This window comes from Pristiophorus japonicus, chromosome 16 (assembly GCF_044704955.1).
Source record: "Pristiophorus japonicus isolate sPriJap1 chromosome 16, sPriJap1.hap1, whole genome shotgun sequence".
Lineage (NCBI taxonomy): Eukaryota > Metazoa > Chordata > Chondrichthyes > Pristiophoridae > Pristiophorus > Pristiophorus japonicus.
Window position 1 is genome coordinate 51,835,438 of NC_091992.1, and position 27,873 is coordinate 51,863,310.

General features: G+C 48.3%; 1 protein-coding gene across 14 annotated transcripts in view; it reads left to right on the plus strand.

The window, feature by feature from the left end:
• gtf2ird1 (GTF2I repeat domain containing 1) overlaps window positions 1-27,873 on the plus strand; it is a 278,277-nt gene that overhangs the window by 199,970 nt on the left and 50,434 nt on the right. For 13 of the 14 annotated variants that reach the window (XM_070857306.1, XM_070857298.1, XM_070857299.1 and 10 more), the window contains 2 exons: window positions 2,497-2,664; window positions 16,488-16,535. In XM_070857306.1, coding sequence (XP_070713407.1) covers window positions 2,497-2,664; window positions 16,488-16,535 — 216 coding nt within the window. The remainder of the gene's footprint in view (window positions 1-2,496; window positions 2,665-16,487; window positions 16,536-27,873) is intronic. The other variant, XM_070857311.1, reaches the window with a different exon arrangement.

Sequence of the window (27,873 nt, forward strand, 5' to 3'; positions counted from 1 at the left end):
CAGAGGATTGGGAAACTTTTAAAAGCCAGCAAAGACGACTAAAAAATGATAACGAGAGGGAAGATAGATTATGAAAGTAAACTAGCAGGAAATATAAAAACAGATAGTAAGAGTTTCTACAGGTACATAAAAAGAAAAAGAGTGACTAAAATAAATGTTGGTCCCCTAAAGGATGAGACTGGGGAATTAATAATGGAGAATAGGGAAATGGCAGAGACGTTGAACGAATATTTTGTAATCGGTCTTCCAGCAGAAGACACTAAAAACATCCCAATAGTGGACAATCAAGGGGCTATAGGGAGGGAGGAACTTAATACAATCACTATCACTAAAGAAGTAGTACTCAGTAAAATAATGGGACTAAAGGTGGACAAGTCCCCTGGACCTGCTGACCTGCATCCTAGGGTCTTAAAAGAAGTGGCTGCAGACATAGTAGATGCATTGGTTGTAATCTACCAAAATTCCCTGGATTCTGGGGCAGTCCCAGCGGTTTGGAAAACTGCAAATGTAACACCCCTATTTAAAAAAGGAGGCAGACAAAAAGCAGGAAACTATAGACCAGTTAGCCTGACATCTGTCGTTGGGAAAATGCTGGAGTCCATTATTAAAGAAGCAGTAGCAGGGCAATTGGAAAAGCATGATTCAATCAAGCAGAGTCATCATGGTTTTCTGAAAGGGAAATCATGTTTGACAAATTTGCTGGAGTTCTTTGAGGATGTAATGAGCAGGGTGGATAAGGGGGAACCAGTGGATGTGGTGTATTTGGATTTCAAGAAGGCATTCGAAAATGTGCCACGTAAAAGGTTACTGCACAAGATAAAAGTTCACGGGGTTGGGGGTAATATATTAGCATGGATAGAGGATTGGCTAACTAACAGAAAACAGAGAGTCAGGATAAATGGGTCATTTTCCGGTTGGCAAACAGTAACTAGTGGGGTGCTCGGTGCTGGGTCCTCAACTATTTGCAAACTATATTAATGACCTGGATGAAGGGACCGAGTGTAATGTAGCCAAGTTTGCTGATGATACAAAGATGGGTGGGAAAGCAAATTGTGAGGAGAACACAAACAATCTGCAAAGGGATACAGACAGGTTGAGAGAGTGGGCAAAAATCTGGCAGATGGAGTATAAAATGTGGGAAAATGTGAGGTTATCCACTTTGGCAGAAAAAATAGAAAAGCAAATTATAATTTAAATGGAGAAAAATTGCAAAGTGCTGCAGTACAGAGGGACCTGGGGGTCCTTTTGCATGAACACAAAAAGTTAGTATGCAGGAACAGCAAGTAATCAGGAAAGCAAATGGAATGTTGACCTTTATTGCAAGGGGGATAGAGTATAAAAGCAGAGAAGTCCTGCTACAACTGTACAGGGTATTGATGAGGCCACACCTGGAGTACTGGGTACAGTTTTGGTCTCTGTATTTAAGGAAGGATATACTTGCATTGGAGGCTGTTTGGAAAAGGTTCACTAGGTTGATTCCGGAGATGAGAGGGTTGACTTATGAAGATAGGTTGAGTAGGTTGGGCCTATACACATTGGAGTTCAGAAGAATGAGAGGGGATCTTATTGAAACATATAAGATAATGAGGGGGCTCGACAACATGGATGCCGAGAGGATATTTCCACTCATAGGGGAAACTAAAACTAGGGGACATAGTCTCAGAATAAGGGGCCGCCCATTTAAAACTGAGATGAGGAGGAATTTTTTCTCTCGGAGGGTTGTAAATCTGTGGAATTCTCTGCCCCAGAGAGCTGTGGAGACTGGGTCATTGAATATATTTAAGGTGGAGATAGACAGATTTTTGAGCGATAAGGGAATAAAGGGTTATGGGCAGCAGGCAGGGAAGTGGAGCTGAGCCCATGATCAGATCAGCCATGATCCTATTGAATGGCGGAGCAAGCTCGAGGGGCCAGGTGCTCTACTCCTGATCCTATTTCTTATGTTTTTATGTAATGCCTTGTAAGCACCGTAGTATAAAAATATCCTCGGCCAAGAGGCCAGCGTGGCAGACGGAAATAGCTTTAAGGCGATGAAACACAGATTAAAATCCTTTTGTGCTTAACGGCAGGCTAAGAAGCATTATTAAAGGTGAAAAATAAGCAGCCGGCAATGGCTGCCATTTATTTTTTGACAAAAGCCCACTTTAAGGAGCTCTGTAAAATGATATTGAAGGGCCTTACAGAACTTTCCCTAATTTATATGAAAGGCCATTAACTAGCCTTGCACACAATCTGCCTGCAGGCTCTCAATGCTCGAGCTGCCTGTAGGCCGCATTGCCAGACACGGTGTGCATTGGGCCTGGAGCAGGTCTCAGACCCCCGTGCCCCATAATACCAGGTGCCAGCACCTGAAGCACCTCAGCACTACCTAGGTTACGGACCGCATTACAGGCCCACGTCGTCATCATCTTGAAGATTGATTTCGCTAAAGCCCTCCTCACTGGCCTCTCTGCTTCTACGCATTCAGCTAATCCACAACTCTGCGTTTCCCACAAGGCCTGCACATTCATCAACCCTATCCTCAGCCAGTGCCACTGGCTGCCTGTGTCCCAGCAAAAGAATTGCAAGATCCTCAGAAGGCAAAATACTGCTGGAAATCTGAAATAAAAACAGAAAATGCTGGAAACGCTCAGCTGGTCAGGCAGCATCTGTGGAGAGAAGAAGGTAGGGTTAACCTTTCAGGTCTATGACCCTTCGTCAAAACCATCTGAACTGTTTTCCTACATTACAACAGTGACTACAGTTTAAAATTACTTCATTGGCTGTGATACATTTTGGGACAACTTGAGGTTGTGAAAGGCGCTCTATGAATTCAAGTTCTTTATTCTTTCTTCCTCCACAAGCAAGACGAAGGCAAGCATCTCCGATCTGGCTCCATCGTGGTGGGTGCCATTGTGGTGTTAATGAAGCTGACCACTCGGTCCATGTTGGAAAGAATGGTCACCATGGTCTGCACAAAGTCTTGAGATAAGTTGGAGCTGGTCCACGACATTGGGCACAGGCTCTCTGACAGGCTGCCCAATGCATCTAGCTATTCCTGGTAGATGCCCGTCACTCCTTTGGTAGCCTGGGCGCTCAAAGTCTGTATCAGAGTCCTCTGCAGCAGTATGCGACCTTGCCCTCTGGTGAGTTGGCACCAGTGCCATCCTGGCCACCTGCCCTAGCTCCTGCGCACTTGTGCCCAGTAAATCACCACATGTAGATACCGCCTCACACCTGCGTGGTGCCAGTATCTGAGCTGGTGTGTGTGAGAGTCAGATCGAGGGACAGTGCTTCTTCCTGAAGACTTGCCTCCTCTTCCTCGACTGGCACAATGGCTTCCACTTTCTTAACACCTGAAACTTTAGGGAGGGACAAAGGTTAGCTTGTGGTATGAAGGGAGAGCAGAGAGAGAAATGGGTGGTGAAGGTATCTGCAACTTGTCATTGCGATGTGTGTGGGGTGAGGGTGGCGTTAGAAGGGACAAAAAGGATTAGATTGAAGAAACACTGCGCTACGTCTCTGCTGGCCATGTCCGAACTCGCGCCAAGTCCCGTTCACCCATCCCCCCAGTGCTTGCTACCCTACATAGTAATGCCAACTCTTGCAACTTAATTGCGAGACACGTGATTTTTAATGAAAATTCAGCCCACCTCGTGATCTTGCAATTCATCTCAGAAAATTCACGATTTTAAACTTTGTCTGCAATATTGTTAAACATGTGGGCAAACCGGTAGTGCGCGCTCCGCCACACACGATGCGGTGGTGTCCAGCTCGCTAGGCAGGCTGGGAGATGTAGTTCCATTCTCGCTATAACGCGGTCCCGAGCTATGCCGATGTGGCTGGGATGAGAACTGCATTTTCCGCAATGCACTGCTTGGCACCATTCACGTGTGCACGAAGCAGCAGAGTCAGCGGGTGCGATCTGAGGAGGGTGCGAGTTGGGTGAGGGGGATGAGAAATGGTGGAGAGTGACAGGGAGATGGGGTATAGAGAGAGGAATGGGAGAAAGGTGGAGGTTGAGAGAACGCGAGGTTGGAGAAGAGTGACAGGGAGAAACAAATGGAGGCAGAGAGAGAGAGAGATGGGAGGTCGAGGCAGAGAGGTACAAGGTGGAAAGGGAATAGATGGGAGAACAGAGAGAGGGATTTGGAAAAGTGACGGGCAAGAGAGTTGGAGGTACAGTGAGAGGAATGGGAGAGAAAGATGGGGGAGAGAGAGAGGAATGGGAGAGAGAAATGGGGGGGTACAGAGAGAGGAATGGGAGAGATGGTGGTACAGAGAGAGAGAGAGAGAGGATGAGACCAGTGGTTCTCAAACTGGGGACTGCGCCGACAGGTTGGGAAACAGCAGAGGGGGAGGAAGAATACCCTGAAACACTCAGCGGTTGAGCAGTGAGTCGGCAGACAGTGGAGAGTCTCACCTGAAATGGTGCCTGTGTTTCTAATGAGCCACCGAGCCAAATCCCACTCCAGGAAGAGCAGGGAGGTGTCGTGTGGTGAAGTATTCAACAGGCATGTTGCTAAACCTGTAGGGTCACCCTTCAGCTTTTCGCATCAATGTTCACTGAGGGTGATCGATTGCAACTCCTGTCTCCATGGGAAGGTTGTTTATTATTTTTTCCCACAAAACCTGCCTTTGGTTGGCAGCTGCAGGAATTGCATTGCACGCTGGTTGTATGGCCCCAGGTGAAGGGTGGTGACAATGTTTCGGATTTTTAAAAGGTTTTTTGTAAAGCATTTTCAGATGCAGTAATATAGATTTTGTAAAGAGCTGTGACTTGCTGGAAATTAAAATAAAGTCACCTGCAAAACAGATACACTGCTTTGGGTACTGTTGAGGGGGATGACTCATCAGGGGAGGGCAGCAGCAGCCAAGTTCATGGCACCATGGCTGGCTCTGCTGCACAGGAGGGCAGGAAAAAGAGTGGGAGAGCAATAGTGATTGGGGATTCAATGGTGAGGGTAATAGATAGGCGTTTCTGCGGCCGCAACCGAGACTCCAGGATGGTATGTTGCCTCCCTGGTGCAAGGGTCAAGGATGTCTCGGAGCGGGTGCAGGACATTCTAAAAAGGGAGGGAGAACACCCAGTTGTCGTGGTGCACATTGGTACCAACGACATAGGTAAAAAAAGGGATGAGATCCTACGAAATGAATTTAAGGAGCTAGGAGCTAAATTAAAAAGTAGAACCTCAAAAGTAGTAATCTTGGGATTGCTACCAGTGCCACGTGATAGTCAGAGTAGGAATCGCAGGATAGCGCAGATGAATACGTGGCTTGAGCAGTGGTGCAGCAGGGAGGGATTCAAATTCCTGGGGCATTGGAACCGGTTCTGGGGGAGGTGGGACCAATACAAACCGGACGGTCTGCACCTGGGCAGGACCGGAACCAATGTCCTAGGGGGAGTGTTTGCTAGTGCTGTTGGGGAGGATTTAAACTAATATGGCAGGGGGATGGGAACCAATGCAGGGAGACAGAGGGAAACAAAAAGGAGGCAAAAGCAAAAGACAGAAAGGAGAGGAGGAAAAGTAGAGGGCGGAGAAACCCAAGGCAAAGAACAAAAAGGGCCACTGTACAGCAAAATTCTAAAAGGACAAAGGGTGTTAAAAAAACAAGCCTGAAGGCTTTGTGTCTTAATGCAAGGAGTATCCGCAATAAGGTGGATGAATTAACTGTGCAAATAGATGTTAACAAATATGGTTGGGATTACGGAGACGTGGCTCCAGGATGATCAGGGCTGGGAACTCAACATCCAGGGGTATTCAACATTCAGGAAAGATAGAATAAAAGGAAAAGGAGGTGGGGTAGCATTGCTGGTTAAGGAGCAAATTAATGCAATAGTTCAGAAGGACATTAGCTTGGATGATGTGGAATCTATATGGGTAGAGCTGCAGAATACCAAAGGGCAAAAAACGTGAGTGGGAGTTGTGTACAGACCTCCAAACAGTAGTAGTGATGTTGGGGAGGGCATCAAACATGAAATTAGGGGTGCGTGCAATAAAGGTGCAGCAGTTATAATGGGTGACTTTAATATGCACATAGATTGGGTTAACCAAACTGGAAGCAATACGGTGGAGGAGGATTTCCTGGAGTGCATAAGGGATGGTTTTTTAGACCAATATGTCGAGGAACCAACTAGGGGGGAGGCCATCTTAGACTGGGTGTTGTGTAATGAGAGAGGATTAATTAGCAATCTCGTTGTGTGAGGCCCCTTGGGGAAGAGTGACCATAATATGGTGGAATTCTGCATTAGGATGGAGAATGAAACAGTTAATTCAGAGACCATGGTCCAGAACTTAAAGAAGGGTAACTTTGAAGGTTTGAGGCGTGAATTGGCTAGGATAGATTGGCGAATGATACTGAAGGGGTTGACTGTGGATGGGCAATGGCAGACATTTAGAGACCGCATGGATGAACTACAACAATTGTACATTCCTGTCTGGCGTAAAAATAAAGGGAAGGTGGCTCAACTGTGGCTATCAAGGGAAATCAGGGATAGCATTAAAGCCAAGGAAGTGGCATACAAATTGGCCAGAAATAGCAGCGAACCCGGGGACTGGGAGAAATTTAGAACCAAGCAGAGGAGGACAAAGGATTTGATTAGGGCAGGGAAAATGGAGTACGAGAAGAAGCTTGCAGGGAACATTAAAACGGATTGCAAAAGTTTCTATAGATATGTAAAGAGAAAAAGGTTAGTAAAGACAAACGTAGGTCCCCTGCAGTCAGAATCAGGGGAAGTCATAACGGGAACAAAGAAATGGCGGACCAATTGAACAAGTACTTTGGTTCGGTATTCACTGAGGAGGACACAAACAACCTTCCGGATATAAAAGGGGTCGGAGGGTCTAGTAAGGAGGAGGAACTGAGGGAAATCCTTATTAGTCGGGAAATTGTGTTGGGGAAATTGATGGGATTGAAGGCCGATAAATCCCCAGGGCCTGATGGACTGCATCCCAGAGTACTTAAGGAGGTGGCCTTGGAAATAGTGGATGCATTGACAGTCATTTTCCAACATTCCATTGACTCTAGATCAGTTCCTATGGAGTGGAGGGTAGCCAATGTAACCCCACTTTTTAAAAAAGGAGGGAGAGAGAAAACAGGGAATTATAGACCGGTCAGCCTGACATCGGTAGTGGGTAAAATGATGGAATCAATTATTAAGGATGTCATAGCAGTGCATTTGGAAAGAGGTAATATGATAGGTCCAAGTCAGCATGGATTTGTGAAAGGGAAATCATGCTTGACAAATCTTCTGGAATTTTTTGAGGATGTTTCCAGTAGAGTGGACAAGGGAGAACCAGTTGATGTGGTATATTTGGACTTTCAGAAGGCTTTCGACAAGGTCCCACACAAGAGATTAATGTGCAAAGTTAAAGCACATGGGATTGGGGGTAGTGTGCTGACATGGATTGTCAGACAGGAAGCAAAGAGTAGGAGTAAATGGGGACTTTTCAGAATGGCAGGCAGTGACTAGTGGGATACCGCAAGGTTCTGTGCTGGGGCCCCAGCTGTTTACATTGTACATTAATGATTTAGACGAGGGGATTAAATGTAGTATCTCCAAATTTGCAGATGACACTAAGTTGGGTGGCAGTGTGAGCTGCGAGGAGGATGCTATGAGGCTGCAGAGTGACTTGGATAGGTTAGGTGAGTGGGCAAATGCATGGCAGATGAAGTATAATGTGGATAAATGTGAGGTTATCCACTTTGGTGGTAAAAACAGAGAGACAGACTATCATCTGAATGGTGACAGATTAGGAAAAGGGGAGGTGCAAAGAGACCTGGGTGTCATGGTACATCAGTCATTGAAGGTTGGCATGCAGGTACAGCAGGCGGTTAAGAAAGCAAATGGCATGTTGGCCTTCATAGCGAGGGGATTTGAGTACAGGGGCAGGGAGGTGTTGCTACAGTTGTACAGGGCCTTGGTGAAGCCACACCTGGAGTATTGTGTACAGTTTTGGTCTCCTAACCTGAGGAAGGACATTCTTGCTATTGAGGGAGTGCAGCGAAGGTTCACCAGACTGATTCCTGGGATGGCGGGACTGACCTATCAAGAAAGACTGGATCAACTGGGCTTGTATTCACTGGAGTTCAGAAGAATGAGAGGGGACCTCATAGAAACGTTTAAAATTCTGACGGGGTTAGACAGGTTAGATGAAGGAAGAATGTTCCCAATGTTGGGGAAGTCCAGAACCAGGGGATACAGTCTAAGGATAAGGGGGAAGCCATTTAGGACTGAGATGAGGAGGAATTTCTTCACCCAGAGAGTGGTGAACCTGTGGAATTCTCTACCACAGAAAGTTGTTGAGGCCAATTCACTAAATATATTCAAAAAGGAGTTAGATGAAGTCCTTACTACTAGGGGAATCAAGGGGTATGGTGAGAAAGCAGGAATGGGGTACTGAAGTTGCATGTTCAGCCATGAACTCATTGAATGGCGGTGCAGGCTAGAAGGACCGAATGGCCTACTCCTGCACCTATTTTCTATGCTTCTATGTTTCTATGTTTCTAATGAGGTTTATAAACCAAAAAAAAGCAACTCATGATTTCGCACCAAATCTCATAATTTTAAAAACATAAGAAATAGGAGCAGGAGTCGGCCATCAGGCCCCTCAAGCCTGCTCCGCCATTCAATGAGATCATGGCTGATCTGATCTTGGCCTCAACTCCACTTTCCTTTTTAAGAGTTAGCCTCATGATTTATGTGGGGTTGGCATTACTGCCAACGTTGGCTGCCAGTTAAGCAACATCTCAATTTTAAAATTCTAATGCTTGTTTTTAAATCTCTCTCTGGCCTCACCCCTCCGTATCTCTGTAACATCCTAAAGCCCTACACCCCTTCAAAATATCTGCGCTCCTCCAAATCTGGCTTCTTGAGCATCCCCAATTTTAATTCGATGTAACTATTTGTACTGCACTTTTTTGATCGACAGGCGTCACGCCCTCCCCCGCCCGCACCCCCCCGCCCCCGGCCCGAATCATTGTAAAAATCTTGTACATTTCTGGCAAAATGACAGGAGCCACAATCGGGATCTGGGTGTCTTTCACCTCTTGGGTGAACTCTGTGAGTACACGCATTGCAACGTGCACTGCATTCACATCGTCGCTGATCAACATCTCCATCAATAGTCTGACGAGTAGTGTGAGAAGCAGGACCTGAGGCTGTGACTCTCTTACCCCCGGCGGGCGGCGGGCCGAGAGCGAGAGAGAGGCTGGGGGGGGGGAGAGAGAGAGAGAGAGAGAGGCTGGGAAGGGGTGGGGGGAGAGAGAGAGAGACATGGGTGGGGGGGAGAGACACGGTGGGAGGGGTGGAGAGACATGAGTGGGGGGGAGGGAGAGAGAGAGAGGCTGTGGGGGGAGAGAGAAAGAGGCTGGGGGGGAGAAAGAGGGAGAGGCTGGGGGGGTGGGGGTAGAGAGAGACACGGGTGGGGGGGGGAGAGACATGGAGTGGGGGGGGGGAATTGAAGGGGAGAGAGGGAACACAGGGAAGACAGATCGCTTTCTTCTAACCCCCTACAAGCGACATCATTGTAGCGGATGATATCCAAAAGTCACAACACTGTCACTACTCAATTCATACCCAATAAACCTGTTAACAATCCGTACAGAATGCCGCCCCATCTATGGTGGTGGGGGGGGGGGAATGATGCATGTGCTGAGATAAGGCACTTCGGCTGGGCCTTGCTGTCTTCTGGGGAGCTCTGTCCTCTGTCGTTTCAGGATGTCAAAGTGGATCGAGTTACAATTTGCAAAGTCAGTGAGACCTTAGGATGATACACATTCATGTGAAACTTCAGGGTGTGGCTCATCCTCCAAGGGAATCAATCCAAAACAAAGGGTGGAGCATGATGGCCGTTTTTGCAATACAAATAAGCTCATCCATTTTAATGAATCCACCATTGGCGGCCGTGCCTAAACCTCCCGCCTCTCTATCTCTCTTTCATCCTTTTAAGACGCTCCTTAAAACCTACCTCTTTGACCAAGCTTTTGGTCACCAGTCCTAATATACCCTTACATCACTTGGTGTAAAATTTTGTTTGACAACCCTCCTGTGAGGCACCTTGGGACGTGTTAGTACGTTAAAGGCGCTATATAAATACAAATTGTTGTTGTCTCCTCAAGCATAGCCACAGCCTCAACTCGGCCCCTGTCCATGTTGGCCAGGGCGCTTTCTTTGAGGGGGGTTGAGGGTGCAACCCTTCTCCGGTGCCAAACTGCTGTCCTGAGTTCCACGCCGCCACCTCCTGCAAGAGAGGAGGATGTGTGTTAGTGAGAGTCCTGTGAGCTGTTTGGAGATTGTGGCTGTTGGGGCAGAATAGCTGATGGTCAGTGTGTGAGATGTGGGTGAGGGTTGTGAGTGTGTGAGTATGAAGAGAAGGAGGTGTTGTGAAGTGTGCTGCAGGGCTTGTAGAAGAGCGAAGGGAATTTGGGGAGGGGGATCGTGAGTCCTGTCAGTGTTGCTATTAATGAGGTTGTCTGTGGTGCAGCTGTGAGCAGCGAGTGTGAGAGCAATATTCTCACCTTTTTCTACATAGATCATTACATTTCTTGCAACGTTGCAGCTATGTCCTGGGTGTAATGATTCAAGTCCTGCAACTTCTTGCCATTCTCTCCTGACTTGATGTCTGGAGGGCTTTCTGACTCCACCCGGGGTGGGGGTGGGGGGAAAGGAAGGGGATGTCCCTCTTCTGTCCACTGCTTACAGCAGGGTCTCCCAAGGCAGCATCAGAAAATGTTTGTGCCCAACCAGTGCTTTCTTCAGCCATTCATTCACAAGTGTTTCCCTGCTGTCTGCAGCCAGAATGTACCTCCCCTTTACGAGGTGCTGGCTGCCTTTAAGTGGGGTACGGTAGCATAGTGGTTATGTTACTGGACTAGTAATCCAGAGGTCTGGACTAATCATCCAGAGACATGAGTTCAAATCCCACCACGACAGCTGGGGAATTTAAATTCAGTTAATTAAATAAAATCTGGATTAAAAAATAATGGTGACCATAATTGTCGGAAAACCCCAATTAGTTCATTAATTCCCTTTAGGGAAAGGAATCAGCGGTCCTTACCCAGTCTGGCCTATATGTGACTCCGGACCCAAAGCAATGTCGTTGACTCTTAACTGTGCTCTGAAATGGACCCAGAAAGCTACTCAGTTGTAACAAACTGCTATGAAAAACAATAAAACCAAACGGACCACCCGGCATTAACCTAGGCACCGGCTTCGGACATGATACGACACAGGCATACCCAGCCCAGTCAACCGTGCAAAATCGTCCTCACTAACATCTGGGGGCTTGTGCCAAAATTGGGAGAGCTGTCCCACAGACTAGCCAAGCAACAGCCTGACATAGTCATACCTTTCAATCAATGTCCCAGACTCCTCCATCACCATCCCTGGGTATGTCCTGTCCCACCGGCAGGACAGACTCACCAGAGGTGGCGGCACAGTGATATACAGTCGGGAGGGAGTGGCCCTGGGAGTCCTCAACATGGACTCCGGGACCTCATGAAGTCTCATGGCTTCAGCTCAAACATGGGCAAGGAAACCTCCTGCTGATTACCACCTCCCACCCTCCCTCAGCTGATTACTCAGTACTCCTTCCTGTTGAACACCAATTGGAAGAAGCACTGAGGGTAGCAAGGGCACAGAATATACTCTAGGTGGGGGACTTCAATGTCCATCACCAAGAGTGGCTGAGCTTCCCGAGCCTTGAAGGACGTAGCTACAGACTGGGCCAGCGGCAGATAGTGAGAGAACCAACACGAGGGAAAAACCTATTTGACCTCGTCCTCACCAATCTTACCTGTCGCAGATGCATCTGTCCATGACAGCATTGGTAGCAGTGATCTCCGCACAGTCATTGTGGAGATGAAGTCCTGCCTTCACACTGAGGACACCCTCCATCGTGTTGTGCGGAACTACCGCCGTGCTAAATGGGTTAGATTCAGAACAGGTCTAGCAACTCAAAACTGGCCATCCATGGGAAGCAGAATTGTATTCCGCTACAATCTGTAATGTCATGCTCTATTGGCTGCGTGGGATCGGAACCCCCCCAAAATTAAGAGGAAACATTGAACACCACCACCTCCACATTCACCTCCAATTCACACACCCTCCTGACTTGCAAATATCTCGCCGTTCCTTCATTGTCGCTGGGTCACAATCCCGGAACTCCCTCCCTAACAGCACTGTGTGAACACCTACACCACACGGACTGCAACAGTTCAAGAAGGCGGCTCACCACCACCTTCTGAATTAGGGATGGGCAATAGATGGCCTTGCCAGCGATGCCCACATCCCATGACTGAATTTTTAAAAATAGATGCCCGATATTCAGCCACCCTCAGGCGTGCAGCCAATAAGCAGCGTGGGTAGCGTCATGATAATAATGGGGCAGCACTAATATCACGCGCCCGTGGTGTGTGTCCTGCCCCCTGCATGCCCGATTCTGAGTGCCATCGGATTTCTAGCCCAGTGTGTCTTGCAATCTATCATTCTTCAATTATGCAGCAACATTCGTCAAATGTAAATCTGATAGAACTTACTCCCCAGCAAAACTCAGCAGGGAAAGCAACTAGCAATTTCATGAGTCCAAGGGGCCGAAATTGCCGAGGCGGTACAGGGCGTGGCTGACTCCCTGATGATCAGGACATTGCCCTTGTGATTTTTTTGAGGCGGTGAAGGTATCAGCCCCGCTCCTGTGCGAGCGGCTGTAATGACGCCATTAGAACGCGCATCGCCTGGTGCCCGCCCCGGAAGCAACATTGCCCTCAAATAATCGATCGACCACTTGTCGCTGCGCCCGACAGCTTTGCGCGGCGGGAAGCTGCCAGTGGCTGGGCAGCGAGTGCACCCTTAAAGGGGAGGGCGCACCACCGCGGCCGCCGTTTTATTTTAATTGTCGGTCGACTCTGCAGTCGGCCCGGCAATGGCGGCTTTCCCTGGTGGCCCAGTGGATGCCAAGTTGGCCTCGCAGTGTCCCTCCCCTTTAAGTGAAGAGGAGGGACATAGCTAAGAGTCAGCGTGGCACGTCCGCCTCGCGCTGACATCATCAACGTCACGCTGCCTGCCTTCCGCCCCGCTCCCGACTCGCTTCCGCCCCTCGGCCGTCCCAAACACCGCTGCGATGACTTTTCAAAAGAAAAGAGGGTAATTTCCCTCTATCCCCCGCCCCATCAATTCGAGCAGGAGTTCACCGGAGAATTAGGGCAATTTCGGCCCCTACATATATGTGCAATAGACAGTTAAAGTGAACTCGCTGGATATCTGGGCTGTGAAACTCTTGTGGAAAACCGTTGAAAAGAGAAACTGTTCCCAGTGGCAGGAGGGTCAGTAACCAGAGGTCACAGATTTAAGATCATTAGCAAAGGAGCCAGGGGGAGAGGAGAATTCTTTAATGCGATGAGTTGTTGTGATCTGGAACGCGATGCCTGAAAGGACGGTGAAGGCAGATTCAATCGTAACTTTAAAAAGGGAATTGGATATATACATGAAAAGGAACAATGTGCAGGGCTTTGGGGAAGAGTAGGGAAGTGTTATTAATTGGACAGCTCTTTCAAAGAGCCGGCAGAGGCACGATGGGCCGCTTGGCCTCCTGTGCTCTCTGATTCTATGAAGTCCGTGTTGAGGCTCCTGCCCAAGGCAATATCGTGCAGCATATCGCTATATTTTCAGAATTTCTCTGGGACATATTATATTACTTCTTATAATACCAGCTTCTGACCACCCAACGTCACTTCCTCTGCCTCATTTTTACAAACATCATTACGCTGCATTAACCTTGCAGCACTATACCCACCTCTGTCAGGACTAGTATTATCACTACCCTTCAAGAAACCCACTATTGCCCATCTATTATTCCCCACAACCCCACTATCTGTAACCTGTCTTTTCTAGCCAAAGTGCTGGAACACATCTCACCTCACTCCCACCTCACCTATTTCAGGATTTGTACAAGTCACAAATTACATCCTCTGACTGATGTTGCATTAATTCTCGTCCTGCTAAGCCTGGCCATTGCCATCGATACTGTTGATTGTTCCATTGTCTTCCAGCATCTCTTCTCCTCAGTTCAGCTCCAGACTACGACCCTCTGCTGCTCCCATGGTATATCATCATCATCATAGGCAGTCCCTCGGAATCGAGGAAGACTTGCTTCCACTCTTAACATGAGTTCTTAGGTGGCTGAACAGTCCAATATGAGAACCACAGTCTCTTTTTTGTCACAGATGGGACAGATAGTCGTTGAGGGACAGATTTGCCGCACGCTCCTTCCGCTGCCTGCACTTGATTTCTGCATGCTCTCGGCGATGAGACTCGAGGTGCTCAGCGCCCTCCCGGATGCACTTCCTCCACTTAGGATGGTCTTTGGCCAGGGACTCCCAGGTGTCAGTGGGGATGCTGCACTTTATCAGGGAGGCTTTGAGGGTGTCCTTGTAACGGTTCCGCTGCCCACCTTTGGCTCGTTTGCCGTGAAGGTGCTCCGAGTAGATCGTTTGCTTTGGGAGCTTCGTGTCTGGCATGCGAACTATGTGGCCTGCCCAGCGGAGTTGATCAAGTGTGGTCAGTGCTTCAATGCTGGGGATGTTGGCCTGGTCGAGGCTGTTAATGTCCGGTATAGTGCTGGTGTTGAATTGCTTCCAGCAACTTCTCCTCTGCCTGCACCATCACCATGGGCCACAGGGATCTATCCTCCGTTTACCCCCCTTCCCCGTTTATTGTTGATATCATCAGAAAGCATGAAGTTGGCAGTCGACACCCAGCTTCATTTCTTTGCCTTCAATTCAAGAGCTATGCTCACCAACTGACCAGCACCAAGACCTGGATGAGCCAAGATTTCCTCTTGCTCAAAGTTAGCAAGACCAAAGCCATTCCTCTTGGCTCCGGTGAGCACCCACATGCTTCTAGCTTTGACTCAGTTAACCTCCCCAACTTGCCTTGCGCCTCGACCCTCAACTCAGCTTTCTCTCCATACAGTGTCAGCTGTGGCTCAGTGGGTAGCACACTCGCCTCTGAGTCAAAAGGTTATGGGTTCAAGTCTCACTCTAGGGACTTGAGGACAAAAATCTAGGCTGACACTCCAATGCAGTGCTGAGGCAGTGCTGCACTGTCAGAGGTGCTGTCTTTCGGATGAGATGTTAAACCGATGCCCCGTCTGCCCTCTCAGGTGGACGTAAAAGATCCCATGGCACTATTTTGAAGAGCAGGGGAGTTCTTCCTGGTGTCCTGGCCAATATTTACCCCTCAATCAACATTTCAAAAACAGATTATCTGGTCATTATCACATTACTGTTTGTGAGAGCTTGTTGTGCGCAAATTGGCTGCCGCGTTTCCCACATTACACTTCAAAAAGGTACTTCATTGGCTGTAAAGCGCGTTGAGACGTTCGGTGGTCGTGAAAGGCGCTATATAAATGCAAGTCTTTCTTTTTTTCCCCCTACATCTGCTTTATTACCATAACTTCTTCCACTTCCATGATATTGCGTTCCTCTGTTCTTACCTCTTCCCAAACCTCACCATTGCTGAAACTGGTGTCCATGACTTTTCCTAATGTTCTCCAACTACCCTCCCTGCCACCACCTTCCAAATCATCGCAGTCCGTGGCCTTGCTCGGACAAAGTCCTACATCCCATTTGCCAATATTGTACATCTGTTTACATACATCAACTCTTTTGCTAGATTTAACCAATTCAATCAGTCAGTATTTGTTGCTCTGTGTTTTGATAAAAAATAAGTAGCTGTCAGGCAGTTGTCCATTATAATGGAACCCAGGTGTGTCCGCCTTTCATGGAAGCAAATCCCAAAAGTATTCCCCGGGGCCATGAAAACTTTCAGTCCTGTACCTGATAGTGAGCCCCCATCATGCGAAGCCAGGCTATTGCATGTAACCACGCTTCACCCTGCTGTGGAAATCTCTGGAGCAGGATTTGTTTTGTCCCTGTGCTATTTCCAAAAAGAATCTTGGACCCTGTTTTAGCTCAACCCACCCCTTTGTCTCCTCTCAGACGCAATGAATGTGTGGTCCGAGACCAAAGACACCAACGGTCAAAGCTGTTTCTGCAGCAGCCAGAAAGGGGTGCGATTTGAGTAGGATACGTTTCGGTTAATATGACTTCCCTGAATGGTCATGATCTTGAATCATTCCAAATTGCTGGCCTTATTTGGGTGAGTTGAATCCATACATGGAGCATCGCATGACAGCAAGGTTTACCGCCTCAGGGAAGATGAACTTCAAAAACCAATTTAAGTTTATTAGGTGTCATTAAATTGGATTGACCGATGTGCCATCTAATCAGCTCCACTTTGAAGATGATTAAATACCGTACAGTATTCAAGTGAGTGAGACTGGCTCTCAATTTAGAATGACCTGGATTTTGAATACATGGGTAGACCCCATTTAGTCAGGAGTTAAATAATAGGAGCGTCTTGTTTTATTTGTTTCTAGTAACAGGATTCTGTATTTGTAACTGAAATTGATACTCGCATTTTCTCTTCTGCTCTCTCCACATCCAAGCACCCAGACGAATAACATCACTGGAAAAAGCATATGCTGCTTTGCAGGGTAAGCTCTCTATTCCCCTTACCACCTTGAACGACTGCAAGTGTAGCTGTCTTAATGTGCATGAGGGCATTGCATCATATTTCTGCTAACTGCTTCCATCGACAGGGCAAGTGTGAGATGAGGACTGCACACTCTAGGACAGTAAGCAAAAGATATGGCCCCCATGTATGGTTTCTCATTCCTGAAGCTAACGGTTCCATTAATCATCACTGGTGGTTGACCACAGTCTCTGTAGTGGCCTGTGGACGCTATTGAAACAGTCTACGCACTCGCATTGAATTTTAGTTCAGCCAGTTAAGTGAGAAATGTCTGAGCTCCAGAGGAAAGCTTGCGGTCAGTTGGAGGTTGTGCTGTGTGAGTGGGAGAGTAGGGGTGGTGGGGGGGGGGGGGTCTGGGGAAGGGTATACAGGGCCACTGAGAGACACAGAAATATATCTGTCCACATTTAACAAAGGCGAATAGGTCATTCCATTTCTCACAATCTGTTTCACTTCCAGCACAGATACTCTCTGGTGTATTTCTGTATCTCTGAAGGGCTCGATGTTGCATGCAATGGGAATAAAATCCACTTCCCTTTTACTCCCATTATTTATGGTACTCATGCTGGCTTCAAGTTTGATAGTGTCAGAGAAACCAATTGTGTGAGCAGACTGCTTTCGGTATGAAATCCTTCCTCCCTTATGTGTCCATAGTATGTGCTTTTAAACCAAGTCTTATCCATTAATAACTTGCAACGCACAACCAGCAAGGACAGCACTTGCTGGAATCAGATGGACTTGGGGGATAGCACAGTGTCTTGGAGCAGTAAATTCCAGATCTTGGCCACACAATCAGGAGGGGCACAGTGGGAGTGGGGGGGACTGCTGCTTTCCCCATAGAGAGGCGGGGCTAAATCAGAACTGCTCTTAGCGGGTAACAGAGCTGGAGCCACTAATTCGCTATTGGGAGTGGGTCAGCTACTATCCTATTGCTTTTGTGTGTGTATTGGCACATGCGGCGCAGCCTGGTCTCCAGTCATCTTGGATCCCCTTACCACTGGACCAAGACCTCGCTCCGTCAAGCCCGTGTGGTGGCTGGTGTGCAACGGCTACCCCACGTTAAAAGACTTCACGCACAGGCATCTTCCACCGTTTAAAATGAGTTCATCGGTCACCTGAGTACTCATTTTTTAGTGTGGAAGCAAGTCATTCTCGACCCCGAGGGACTGCCTATGATGATGATGATATTGCTCAGAGTGTGGTGCAAGACACGACGGTCTCAAAGAAACATTGTGCTGATGAGGCTCAGGTCCACGTGGATCACACATGTCGAGAGTTGTTGACTGCAGCATAAAACGATCTCCACAGAGTCTTGCTGCTTATTAATAACCAAGGTCGCTACAGAATTCGCCAGAGATTACTTCAAAACAAAGCATAGCTCTAGGGTGCGTTGCTAATAATTCGATTCTGCGTTGTGAATAAGGTGCAGGTAGTTCACTTTGCAGCATCATCTACTGTTGAACATGACTCAATGTTACAACAAATTCAACATTGTGATACTTTGAGAATGGAACCAATGTTTCTATTTTCGTGGTTTATTTCCATGCATGAGGCAGAATTTGACTCGGGTGTGATGATGTAAATATCATCATCATAGGCAGTCCCTCGAACGAGGATGACTTGCTTCCACATGGGTTCACAGATGTTTCAATGAAGGACCCGATGTTCCAGTCCTGAACTCCAGTTGAGGGGGTGGAAGATGCCTGTGCGTGGATTTTTTTAACGTGTGGTGACCGTTGCACATCAGCCACCACACGGGCTTGACAGAGCTAGGCCTTTATCCAGTAGCAAGGGTTAACCAGGACGACTGGAGACCTGCTCTGCTGCACGTACCTAGTGCGCACACATATTGCGGTGTGGGCTGGCCTGTGCTGCCCCTGGGCCCTCAGCTCTTCTGGGTCCCGTACCCTCATTTGCCGCACCTCCGCCACAATCTCTCGCTGCTCATCCCACAAACATTCGGCACACCTCATATTCCTCATATACTTACCTATTGTCCCCCTGCCAATCACAGCACAACAGCAAACCCCGCGCCCACTTACAGGGGCAAAGATTGACGCCCGTTAAACAATATAAATATAAATCATATGTTAAATACGCCATTCATTCAGGGTTCTGACTGTATCTACTAAGATATTTTAATTTTTAAGTTCTGAATGAGAGCAATTGGCCTGGTACTGTCTCTGTGCGTTTGGGGATCTACTGCTGTGTAAACCCTGCTGGTGTGAATACTGTCGGGGTCACTGGTATGTGAATACAGTGAGGGGTCACTGGAGTGTGAAGACAGTGAAAGGTCACTGGTGTGTGAATACAGTGAGGGGTCACTGGTGTGTGAATACAGTGAGGGGTCACTGGTGTGTGAATACAGTGAGGGGTCACTGGAGTGTGAAGACAGTGAAAGGTCACTGATGTGTGAATACAGTGAGGGGTCACTGGTGTGTGAATACAGTGAAAGGTCACTGGTGTGTGAATACAGTGAGGGGTCACTGGAGTGTGAATACAGTGAAAGGTCACTGATGTGTGAATACAGTGAGGGATCACTGGTGTGTGAATACAGTGAGGGGTCACTGGTGTGTGAATACAGTGAGAGGTCATTGGTGTATGAATACAGTGAGGGTCACTGGTGTATGAATACAGTGAGGGGTCACTGGTGTGTGAATACAGTGAGAGGTCACTGGTGTGTGAATACAGTGAGGGGTCACTGGTGTGTGAATACAGTGAGGGGTCATTGGTGTGTGAATACAGTGAGGGGTCACTGTTGTGTGAATACAGTGAGGGGTCACTGGTGTGTGAATACAGTGAGGGGTCACTGGTGTGTGAATACAGTGAGGGGTCACTGGTGTGAATACAGTGAGAGGTCACTGGTGTGTGAATACAGTGAGGGGTCACTGGTGTGTGAATACAGTGTGAGGTCATTGGTGTATGAATACAGTGAGGGGTCACTGGTGTGTGAATACAGTGAGGGGTCACTGGTGTGTGAATACAGTGAGGGGTCACTGGTGTGTGAATATAGTGAGGGGTCACTGGTGTGTGAATACAGTGAGAGGTCACTGGTGTGTGAATATAGTGAGGGGTCACTGGTGTGAATACAGTGATGGGTCACTGGTGTGTGAATACAGTGAAGGGTCACTGGTGTGTGAATACAGTGAGGGGTCACTGGTGTGAATACAGTGAGGGGTCACTGGTGTGTGAATACAGTGAGGGGTCACTGGTGTGTGAATACAGTGAGGGGTCACTGGTGTGTGAATATAGTGAGGGGTCACTGGTGTGTGAATACAGTGAGGGGTCACTGGTGTGTGAATACAGTGTGAGGTCATTGGTGTATGAATACAGTGAGAGGTCACTGGTGTGTGAATATAGTGAGGGGTCACTGGTGTGTGAATATAGTGAGGGGTCACGTGTGTGAATACAGTGAGAGGTCACTGGTGTGTGAATACAGTGAGGGGTCACTGGTGTGTGAATACAGTGTGAGGTCATTGGTGTATGAATACAGTGAGGGGTCACTGGTGTGTGAATACAGTGAGGGGTCACTGGTGTGAATACAGTGTGAGGTCATTGGTGTATGAATACAGTGAGGGGTCACTGGTGTGTGAATACAGTGAGGGGTCACTGGTGTGTGAATACAGTGAGGGGTCACTGGTGTGTGAATACAGTGAGGGGTCACTGGTGTGTGAATACAGTGAGAGGTCACTGGTGTGTGAATATAGTGAGGGGTCACTGGTGTGAATACAGTGATGGGTCACTGGTGTGAATACAGTGAGGGGTCACTGGTGTGTGAATACAGTGAGGGGTCACTGGTGTGTGAATACAGTGAGGGGACACTGGAGTGTGAATACAGTGAGGGGTCACTGTGTGTGAATACAGTGAGAGGTCACTGGTGTGTGAATACAGTGAGGGTCACTGGTGTATGAATACAGTGAGGGGTCACTGGTGTGTGAATACAGTGAGGGGTCACTGGTGTGTGAATAAAGTGAGGGGTCACTGGTGTGTGAATACAGTGAGAGGTCAATGGTGTGTGAATACAGTGAGGGGTCACTGGTGTGAATACAGTGAGGGGTCACTGGTGTGTGAATACAGTGAGGGGTCACTGGTGTGTGAATACAGTGAGGGGTCACTGGTGTGTGAATATAGTGAGGTGTCACTGGTGTGTGAATACAGTGAGAGGTCATTGGTGTATGAATACAGTGAGGGGTCACTGGTGTGTGAATACAGTGAGGGGTCACTGGTGTGTGAATATAGTGAGGGGTCACTGGTGTGTGAATACAGTGAGGGGTCACTGGTGTGTGAATACAGTGAGAGGTCATTGGTGTATGAATACAGTGAGGGTCACTGGTGTATGAATACAGTGAGGGGTCACTGGTGTGTGAATACAGTGAGAGGTCACTGGTGTGTGAATACAGTGAGGGGTCACTGGTGTGTGAATACAGTGAGGGGTCATTGGTGTGTGAATACAGTGAGGGGTCACTGGTGTGTGAATACAGTGAGGGGTCACTGGTGTGTGAATACAGTGAGGGGTCACTGGTGTGTGAATACAGTGAGGGGTCACTGGTGTGAATACAGTGAGAGGTCACTGGTGTGTGAATACAGTGAGGGGTCACTGGTGTGAATACAGTGTGAGGTCATTGGTGTATGAATACAGTGAGGGGTCACTGGTGTGTGAATACAGTGAGGGGTCACTGGTGTGTGAATACAGTGAGGGGTCACTGGTGTGTGAATATAGTGAGGGGTCACTGGTGTGTGAATACAGTGAGAGGTCACTGGTGTGTGAATATAGTGAGGGGTCACTGGTGTGAATACAGTGATGGGTCACTGGTGTGTGAATACAGTGAGGGGTCACTGGTGTGTGAATACAGTGAGGGGTCACTGGTGTGAATACAGTGAGGGGTCACTGGTGTGTGAATACAGTGAGGGGACACTGGAGTGTGAATACAGTGAAAGGTCACTGATGTGTGAATACAGTGAGGGGTCACTGGTGTGTGAATACAGTGAGAGGTCACTGGTGTGTGAATACAGTGAGGGTCACTGGTGTATGAATACAGTGAGGGGTCACTGGTGTGTGAATACAGTGAGGGGTCACTGGTGTGTGAATAAAGTGAGGGGTCACTGGTGTGTGAATACAGTGAGAGGTCAATGGTGTGTGAATACAGTGAGGGGTCACTGGTGTGAATACAGTGAGGGGTCACTGGTGTGTGAATACAGTGAGGGGTCACTGGTGTGTGAATACAGTGAGGGGTCACTGGTGTGTGAATATAGTGAGGGGTCACTGGTGTGTGAATACAGTGAGGGGTCACTGGTGTGTGAATACAGTGTGAGGTCATTGGTGTATGAATACAGTGAGAGGTCACTGGTGTGTGAATATAGTGAGGGGTCACTGGTGTGTGAATAAAGTGAGGGGTCACTGGTGTGTGAATACAGTGAGGGGTCACTGTGTGTGAATACAGTGAGAGGTCACTGGTGTGTGAATACAGTGAGGGTCACTGGTGTATGAATACAGTGAGGGGTCACTGGTGTGTGAATACAGTGAGGGGTCACTGGTGTGTGAATAAAGTGAGGGGTCACTGGTGTGTGAATACAGTGAGGGGTCACTGGTGTGAATACAGTGAGGGGTCACTGGTGTGTGAATACAGTGAGGGGTCACTGGTGTGAATACAGTGAGGGGTCACTGGTGTGTGAATACAGTGAGGGGACACTGGAGTGTGAATACAGTGAGGGTTCACTGTGTGTGAATACAGTGAGAGGTCACTGGTGTGTGAATACAGTGAGGGTCACTGGTGTATGAATACAGTGAGGGGTCACTGGTGTGTGAATACAGTGAGGGGTCACTGGTGTGTGAATAAAGTGAGGGGTCACTGGTGTGTGAATACAGTGAGAGGTCAATGGTGTGTGAATACAGTGAGGGGTCACTGGTGTGAATACAGTGAGGGGTCACTGGTGTGTGAATACAGTGAGGGGTCACTGGTGTGTGAATACAGTGAGGGGTCACTGGTGTGTGAATATAGTGAGGTGTCACTGGTGTGTGAATACAGTGAGAGGTCATTGGTGTATGAATACAGTGAGGGGTCACTGGTGTGTGAATACAGTGAGGGGTCACTGGTGTGTGAATATAGTGAGGGGTCACTGGTGTGTGAATACAGTGAGAGGTCACTGGTGTGTGAATACAGTGAGGGGTCACTGGTGTGTGAATACAGTGAGGGGTCACTGGTGTGTGAATACAGTGTGAGGTCATTGGTGTATGAATACAGTGAGGGGTCAATGGTGTGTGAATACAGTGAGGGGTCACTGGTGTGAATACAGTGAGGGGTCACTGGTGTGTGAATACAGTGAGGGGTCACTGGTGTGTGAATACAGTGAGGGGTCACTGGTGTGTGAATATAGTGAGGTGTCACTGGTGTGTGAATACAGTGAGAGGTCATTGGTGTATGAATACAGTGAGGGGTCACTGGTGTGTGAATACAGTGAGGGGTCACTGGTGTGTGAATACAGTGAGGGGTCACTGGTGTGTGAATACAGTGAGGGGTCACTGGTGTGTGAATACAGTGAGAGGTCATTGGTGTATGAATACAGTGAGGGTCACTGGTGTATGAATACAGTGAGGGGTCACTGGTGTGTGAATACAGTGAGAGGTCACTGGTGTGTGAATACAGTGAGGGGTCACTGGTGTGTGAATACAGTGAGGGGTCATTGGTGTGTGAATACAGTGAGGGGTCACTGGTGTGTGAATACAGTGAGGGGTCACTGGTGTGTGAATACAGTGAGGGGTCACTGGTGTGTGAATACAGTGAGGGGTCACTGGTGTGAATACAGTGAGAGGTCACTGGTGTGTGAATACAGTGAGGGGTCACTGGTGTGAATACAGTGTGAGGTCATTGGTGTATGAATACAGTGAGGGGTCACTGGTGTGTGAATACAGTGAGGGGTCACTGGTGTGTGAATACAGTGAGGGGTCACTGGTGTGTGAATATAGTGAGGGGTCACTGGTGTGTGAATACAGTGAGAGGTCACTGGTGTGTGAATATAGTGAGGGGTCACTGGTGTGAATACAGTGATGGGTCACTGGTGTGTGAATACAGTGAGGGGTCACTGGTGTGTGAATACAGTGAGGGGTCACTGGTGTGAATACAGTGAGGGGTCACTGGTGTGTGAATACAGTGAGGGGACACTGGAGTGTGAATACAGTGAAAGGTCACTGATGTGTGAATACAGTGAGGGGTCACTGGTGTGTGAATACAGTGAGAGGTCACTGGTGTGTGAATACAGTGAGGGTCACTGGTGTATGAATACAGTGAGGGGTCACTGGTGTGTGAATACAGTGAGGGGTCACTGGTGTGTGAATAAAGTGAGGGGTCACTGGTGTGTGAATACAGTGAGAGGTCAATGGTGTGTGAATACAGTGAGGGGTCACTGGTGTGAATACAGTGAGGGGTCACTGGTGTGTGAATACAGTGAGGGGTCACTGGTGTGTGAATACAGTGAGGGGTCACTGGTGTGTGAATATAGTGAGGGGTCACTGGTGTGTGAATACAGTGAGGGGTCACTGGTGTGTGAATACAGTGAGGGGTCACTGGTGTGTGAATAAAGTGAGGGGTCACTGGTGTGTGAATACAGTGAGGGGTCACTGGTGTGAATACAGTGAGGGGTCACTGGTGTGTGAATACAGTGAGGGGTCACTGGTGTGAATACAGTGAGGGGTCACTGGTGTGTGAATACAGTGAGGGGACACTGGAGTGTGAATACAGTGAGGGTTCACTGTGTGTGAATACAGTGAGAGGTCACTGGTGTGTGAATACAGTGAGGGTCACTGGTGTATGAATACAGTGAGGGGTCACTGGTGTGTGAATACAGTGAGGGGTCACTGGTGTGTGAATAAAGTGAGGGGTCACTGGTGTGTGAATACAGTGAGAGGTCAATGGTGTGTGAATACAGTGAGGGGTCACTGGTGTGAATACAGTGAGGGGTCACTGGTGTGTGAATACAGTGAGGGGTCACTGGTGTGTGAATACAGTGAGGGGTCACTGGTGTGTGAATATAGTGAGGTGTCACTGGTGTGTGAATACAGTGAGAGGTCATTGGTGTATGAATACAGTGAGGGGTCACTGGTGTGTGAATACAGTGAGGGGTCACTGGTGTGTGAATATAGTGAGGGGTCACTGGTGTGTGAATACAGTGAGAGGTCACTGGTGTGTGAATACAGTGAGGGGTCACTGGTGTGTGAATACAGTGAGGGGTCACTGGTGTGTGAATACAGTGTGAGGTCATTGGTGTATGAATACAGTGAGGGGTCAATGGTGTGTGAATACAGTGAGGGGTCACTGGTGTGAATACAGTGAGGGGTCACTGGTGTGTGAATACAGTGAGGGGTCACTGGTGTGTGAATACAGTGAGGGGTCACTGGTGTGTGAATATAGTGAGGTGTCACTGGTGTGTGAATACAGTGAGAGGTCATTGGTGTATGAATACAGTGAGGGGTCACTGGTGTGTGAATACAGTGAGGGGTCACTGGTGTGTGAATATAGTGAGGGGTCACTGGTGTGTGAATACAGTGAGGGGTCACTGGTGTGTGAATACAGTGAGAGGTCATTGGTGTATGAATACAGTGAGGGTCACTGGTGTATGAATACAGTGAGGGGTCACTGGTGTGTGAATACAGTGAGGGGTCACTGGTGTGAATACAGTGAGGGGTCACTGGTGTGTGAATACAGTGAGGGGTCACTGGTGTGAATACAGTGAGGGGTCACTGGTGTGTGAATACAGTGAGGGGACACTGGAGTGTGAATACAGTGAGGGTTCACTGTGTGTGAATACAGTGAGAGGTCACTGGTGTGTGAATACAGTGAGGGTCACTGGTGTATGAATACAGTGAGGGGTCACTGGTGTGTGAATACAGTGAGGGGTCACTGGTGTGTGAATACAGTGAGGGGTCACTGGTGTGTGAATACAGTGAGGGGTCACTGGTGTGTGAATACAGTGAGAGGTCATTGGTGTATGAATACAGTGAGGGTCACTGGTGTATGAATACAGTGAGGGGTCACTGGTGTGTGAATACAGTGAGAGGTCACTGGTGTGTGAATACAGTGAGGGGTCACTGGTGTGTGAATACAGTGAGGGGTCATTGGTGTGTGAATACAGTGAGGGGTCACTGGTGTGTGAATACAGTGAGGGGTCACTGGTGTGTGAATACAGTGAGGGGTCACTGGTGTGTGAATACAGTGAGGGGTCACTGGTGTGAATACAGTGAGAGGTCACTGGTGTGTGAATACAGTGAGGGGTCACTGGTGTGAATACAGTGTGAGGTCATTGGTGTATGAATACAGTGAGGGGTCACTGGTGTGTGAATACAGTGAGAGGTCACTGGTGTGTGAATATAGTGAGGGGTCACTGGTGTGAATACAGTGATGGGTCACTGGTGTGTGAATACAGTGAGGGGTCACTGGTGTGTGAATACAGTGAGGGGTCACTGGTGTGAATACAGTGAGGGGTCACTGGTGTGTGAATACAGTGAGGGGACACTGGAGTGTGAATACAGTGAAAGGTCACTGATGTGTGAATACAGTGAGGGGTCACTGGTGTGTGAATACAGTGAGAGGTCACTGGTGTGTGAATACAGTGAGGGTCACTGGTGTATGAATACAGTGAGGGGTCACTGGTGTGTGAATACAGTGAGGGGTCACTGGTGTGTGAATAAAGTGAGGGGTCACTGGTGTGTGAATACAGTGAGAGGTCAATGGTGTGTGAATACAGTGAGGGGTCACTGGTGTGAATACAGTGAGGGGTCACTGGTGTGTGAATACAGTGAGGGGTCACTGGTGTGTGAATACAGTGAGGGGTCACTGGTGTGTGAATATAGTGAGGGGTCACTGGTGTGTGAATACAGTGAGGGGTCACTGGTGTGTGAATACAGTGAGGGGTCACTGGTGTGTGAATAAAGTGAGGGGTCACTGGTGTGTGAATACAGTGAGGGGTCACTGGTGTGAATACAGTGAGGGGTCACTGGTGTGTGAATACAGTGAGGGGTCACTGGTGTGAATACAGTGAGGGGTCACTGGTGTGTGAATACAGTGAGGGGACACTGGAGTGTGAATACAGTGAGGGTTCACTGTGTGTGAATACAGTGAGAGGTCACTGGTGTGTGAATACAGTGAGGGTCACTGGTGTATGAATACAGTGAGGGGTCACTGGTGTGTGAATACAGTGAGGGGTCACTGGTGTGTGAATAAAGTGAGGGGTCACTGGTGTGTGAATACAGTGAGAGGTCAATGGTGTGTGAATACAGTGAGGGGTCACTGGTGTGAATACAGTGAGGGGTCACTGGTGTGTGAATACAGTGAGGGGTCACTGGTGTGTGAATACAGTGAGGGGTCACTGGTGTGTGAATATAGTGAGGTGTCACTGGTGTGTGAATACAGTGAGAGGTCATTGGTGTATGAATACAGTGAGGGGTCACTGGTGTGTGAATACAGTGAGGGGTCACTGGTGTGTGAATATAGTGAGGGGTCACTGGTGTGTGAATACAGTGAGAGGTCACTGGTGTGTGAATACAGTGAGGGGTCACTGGTGTGTGAATACAGTGAGGGGTCACTGGTGTGTGAATACAGTGTGAGGTCATTGGTGTATGAATACAGTGAGGGGTCAATGGTGTGTGAATACAGTGAGGGGTCACTGGTGTGAATACAGTGAGGGGTCACTGGTGTGTGAATACAGTGAGGGGTCACTGGTGTGTGAATACAGTGAGGGGTCACTGGTGTGTGAATATAGTGAGGTGTCACTGGTGTGTGAATACAGTGAGAGGTCATTGGTGTATGAATACAGTGAGGGGTCACTGGTGTGTGAATACAGTGAGGGGTCACTGGTGTGTGAATATAGTGAGGGGTCACTGGTGTGTGAATACAGTGAGGGGTCACTGGTGTGTGAATACAGTGAGAGGTCATTGGTGTATGAATACAGTGAGGGTCACTGGTGTATGAATACAGTGAGGGGTCACTGGTGTGTGAATACAGTGAGAGGTCACTGGTGTGTGAATACAGTGAGGGGTCACTGGTGTGTGAATACAGTGAGGGGTCATTGGTGTGTGAATACAGTGAGGGGTCACTGGTGTGTGAATACAGTGAGGGGTCACTGGTGTGTGAATACAGTGAGGGGTCACTGGTGTGTGAATACAGTGAGGGGTCACTGGTGTGAATACAGTGAGAGGTCACTGGTGTGTGAATACAGTGAGGGGTCACTGGTGTGAATACAGTGTGAGGTCATTGGTGTATGAATACAGTGAGGGGTCACTGGTGTGTGAATACAGTGAGGGGTCACTG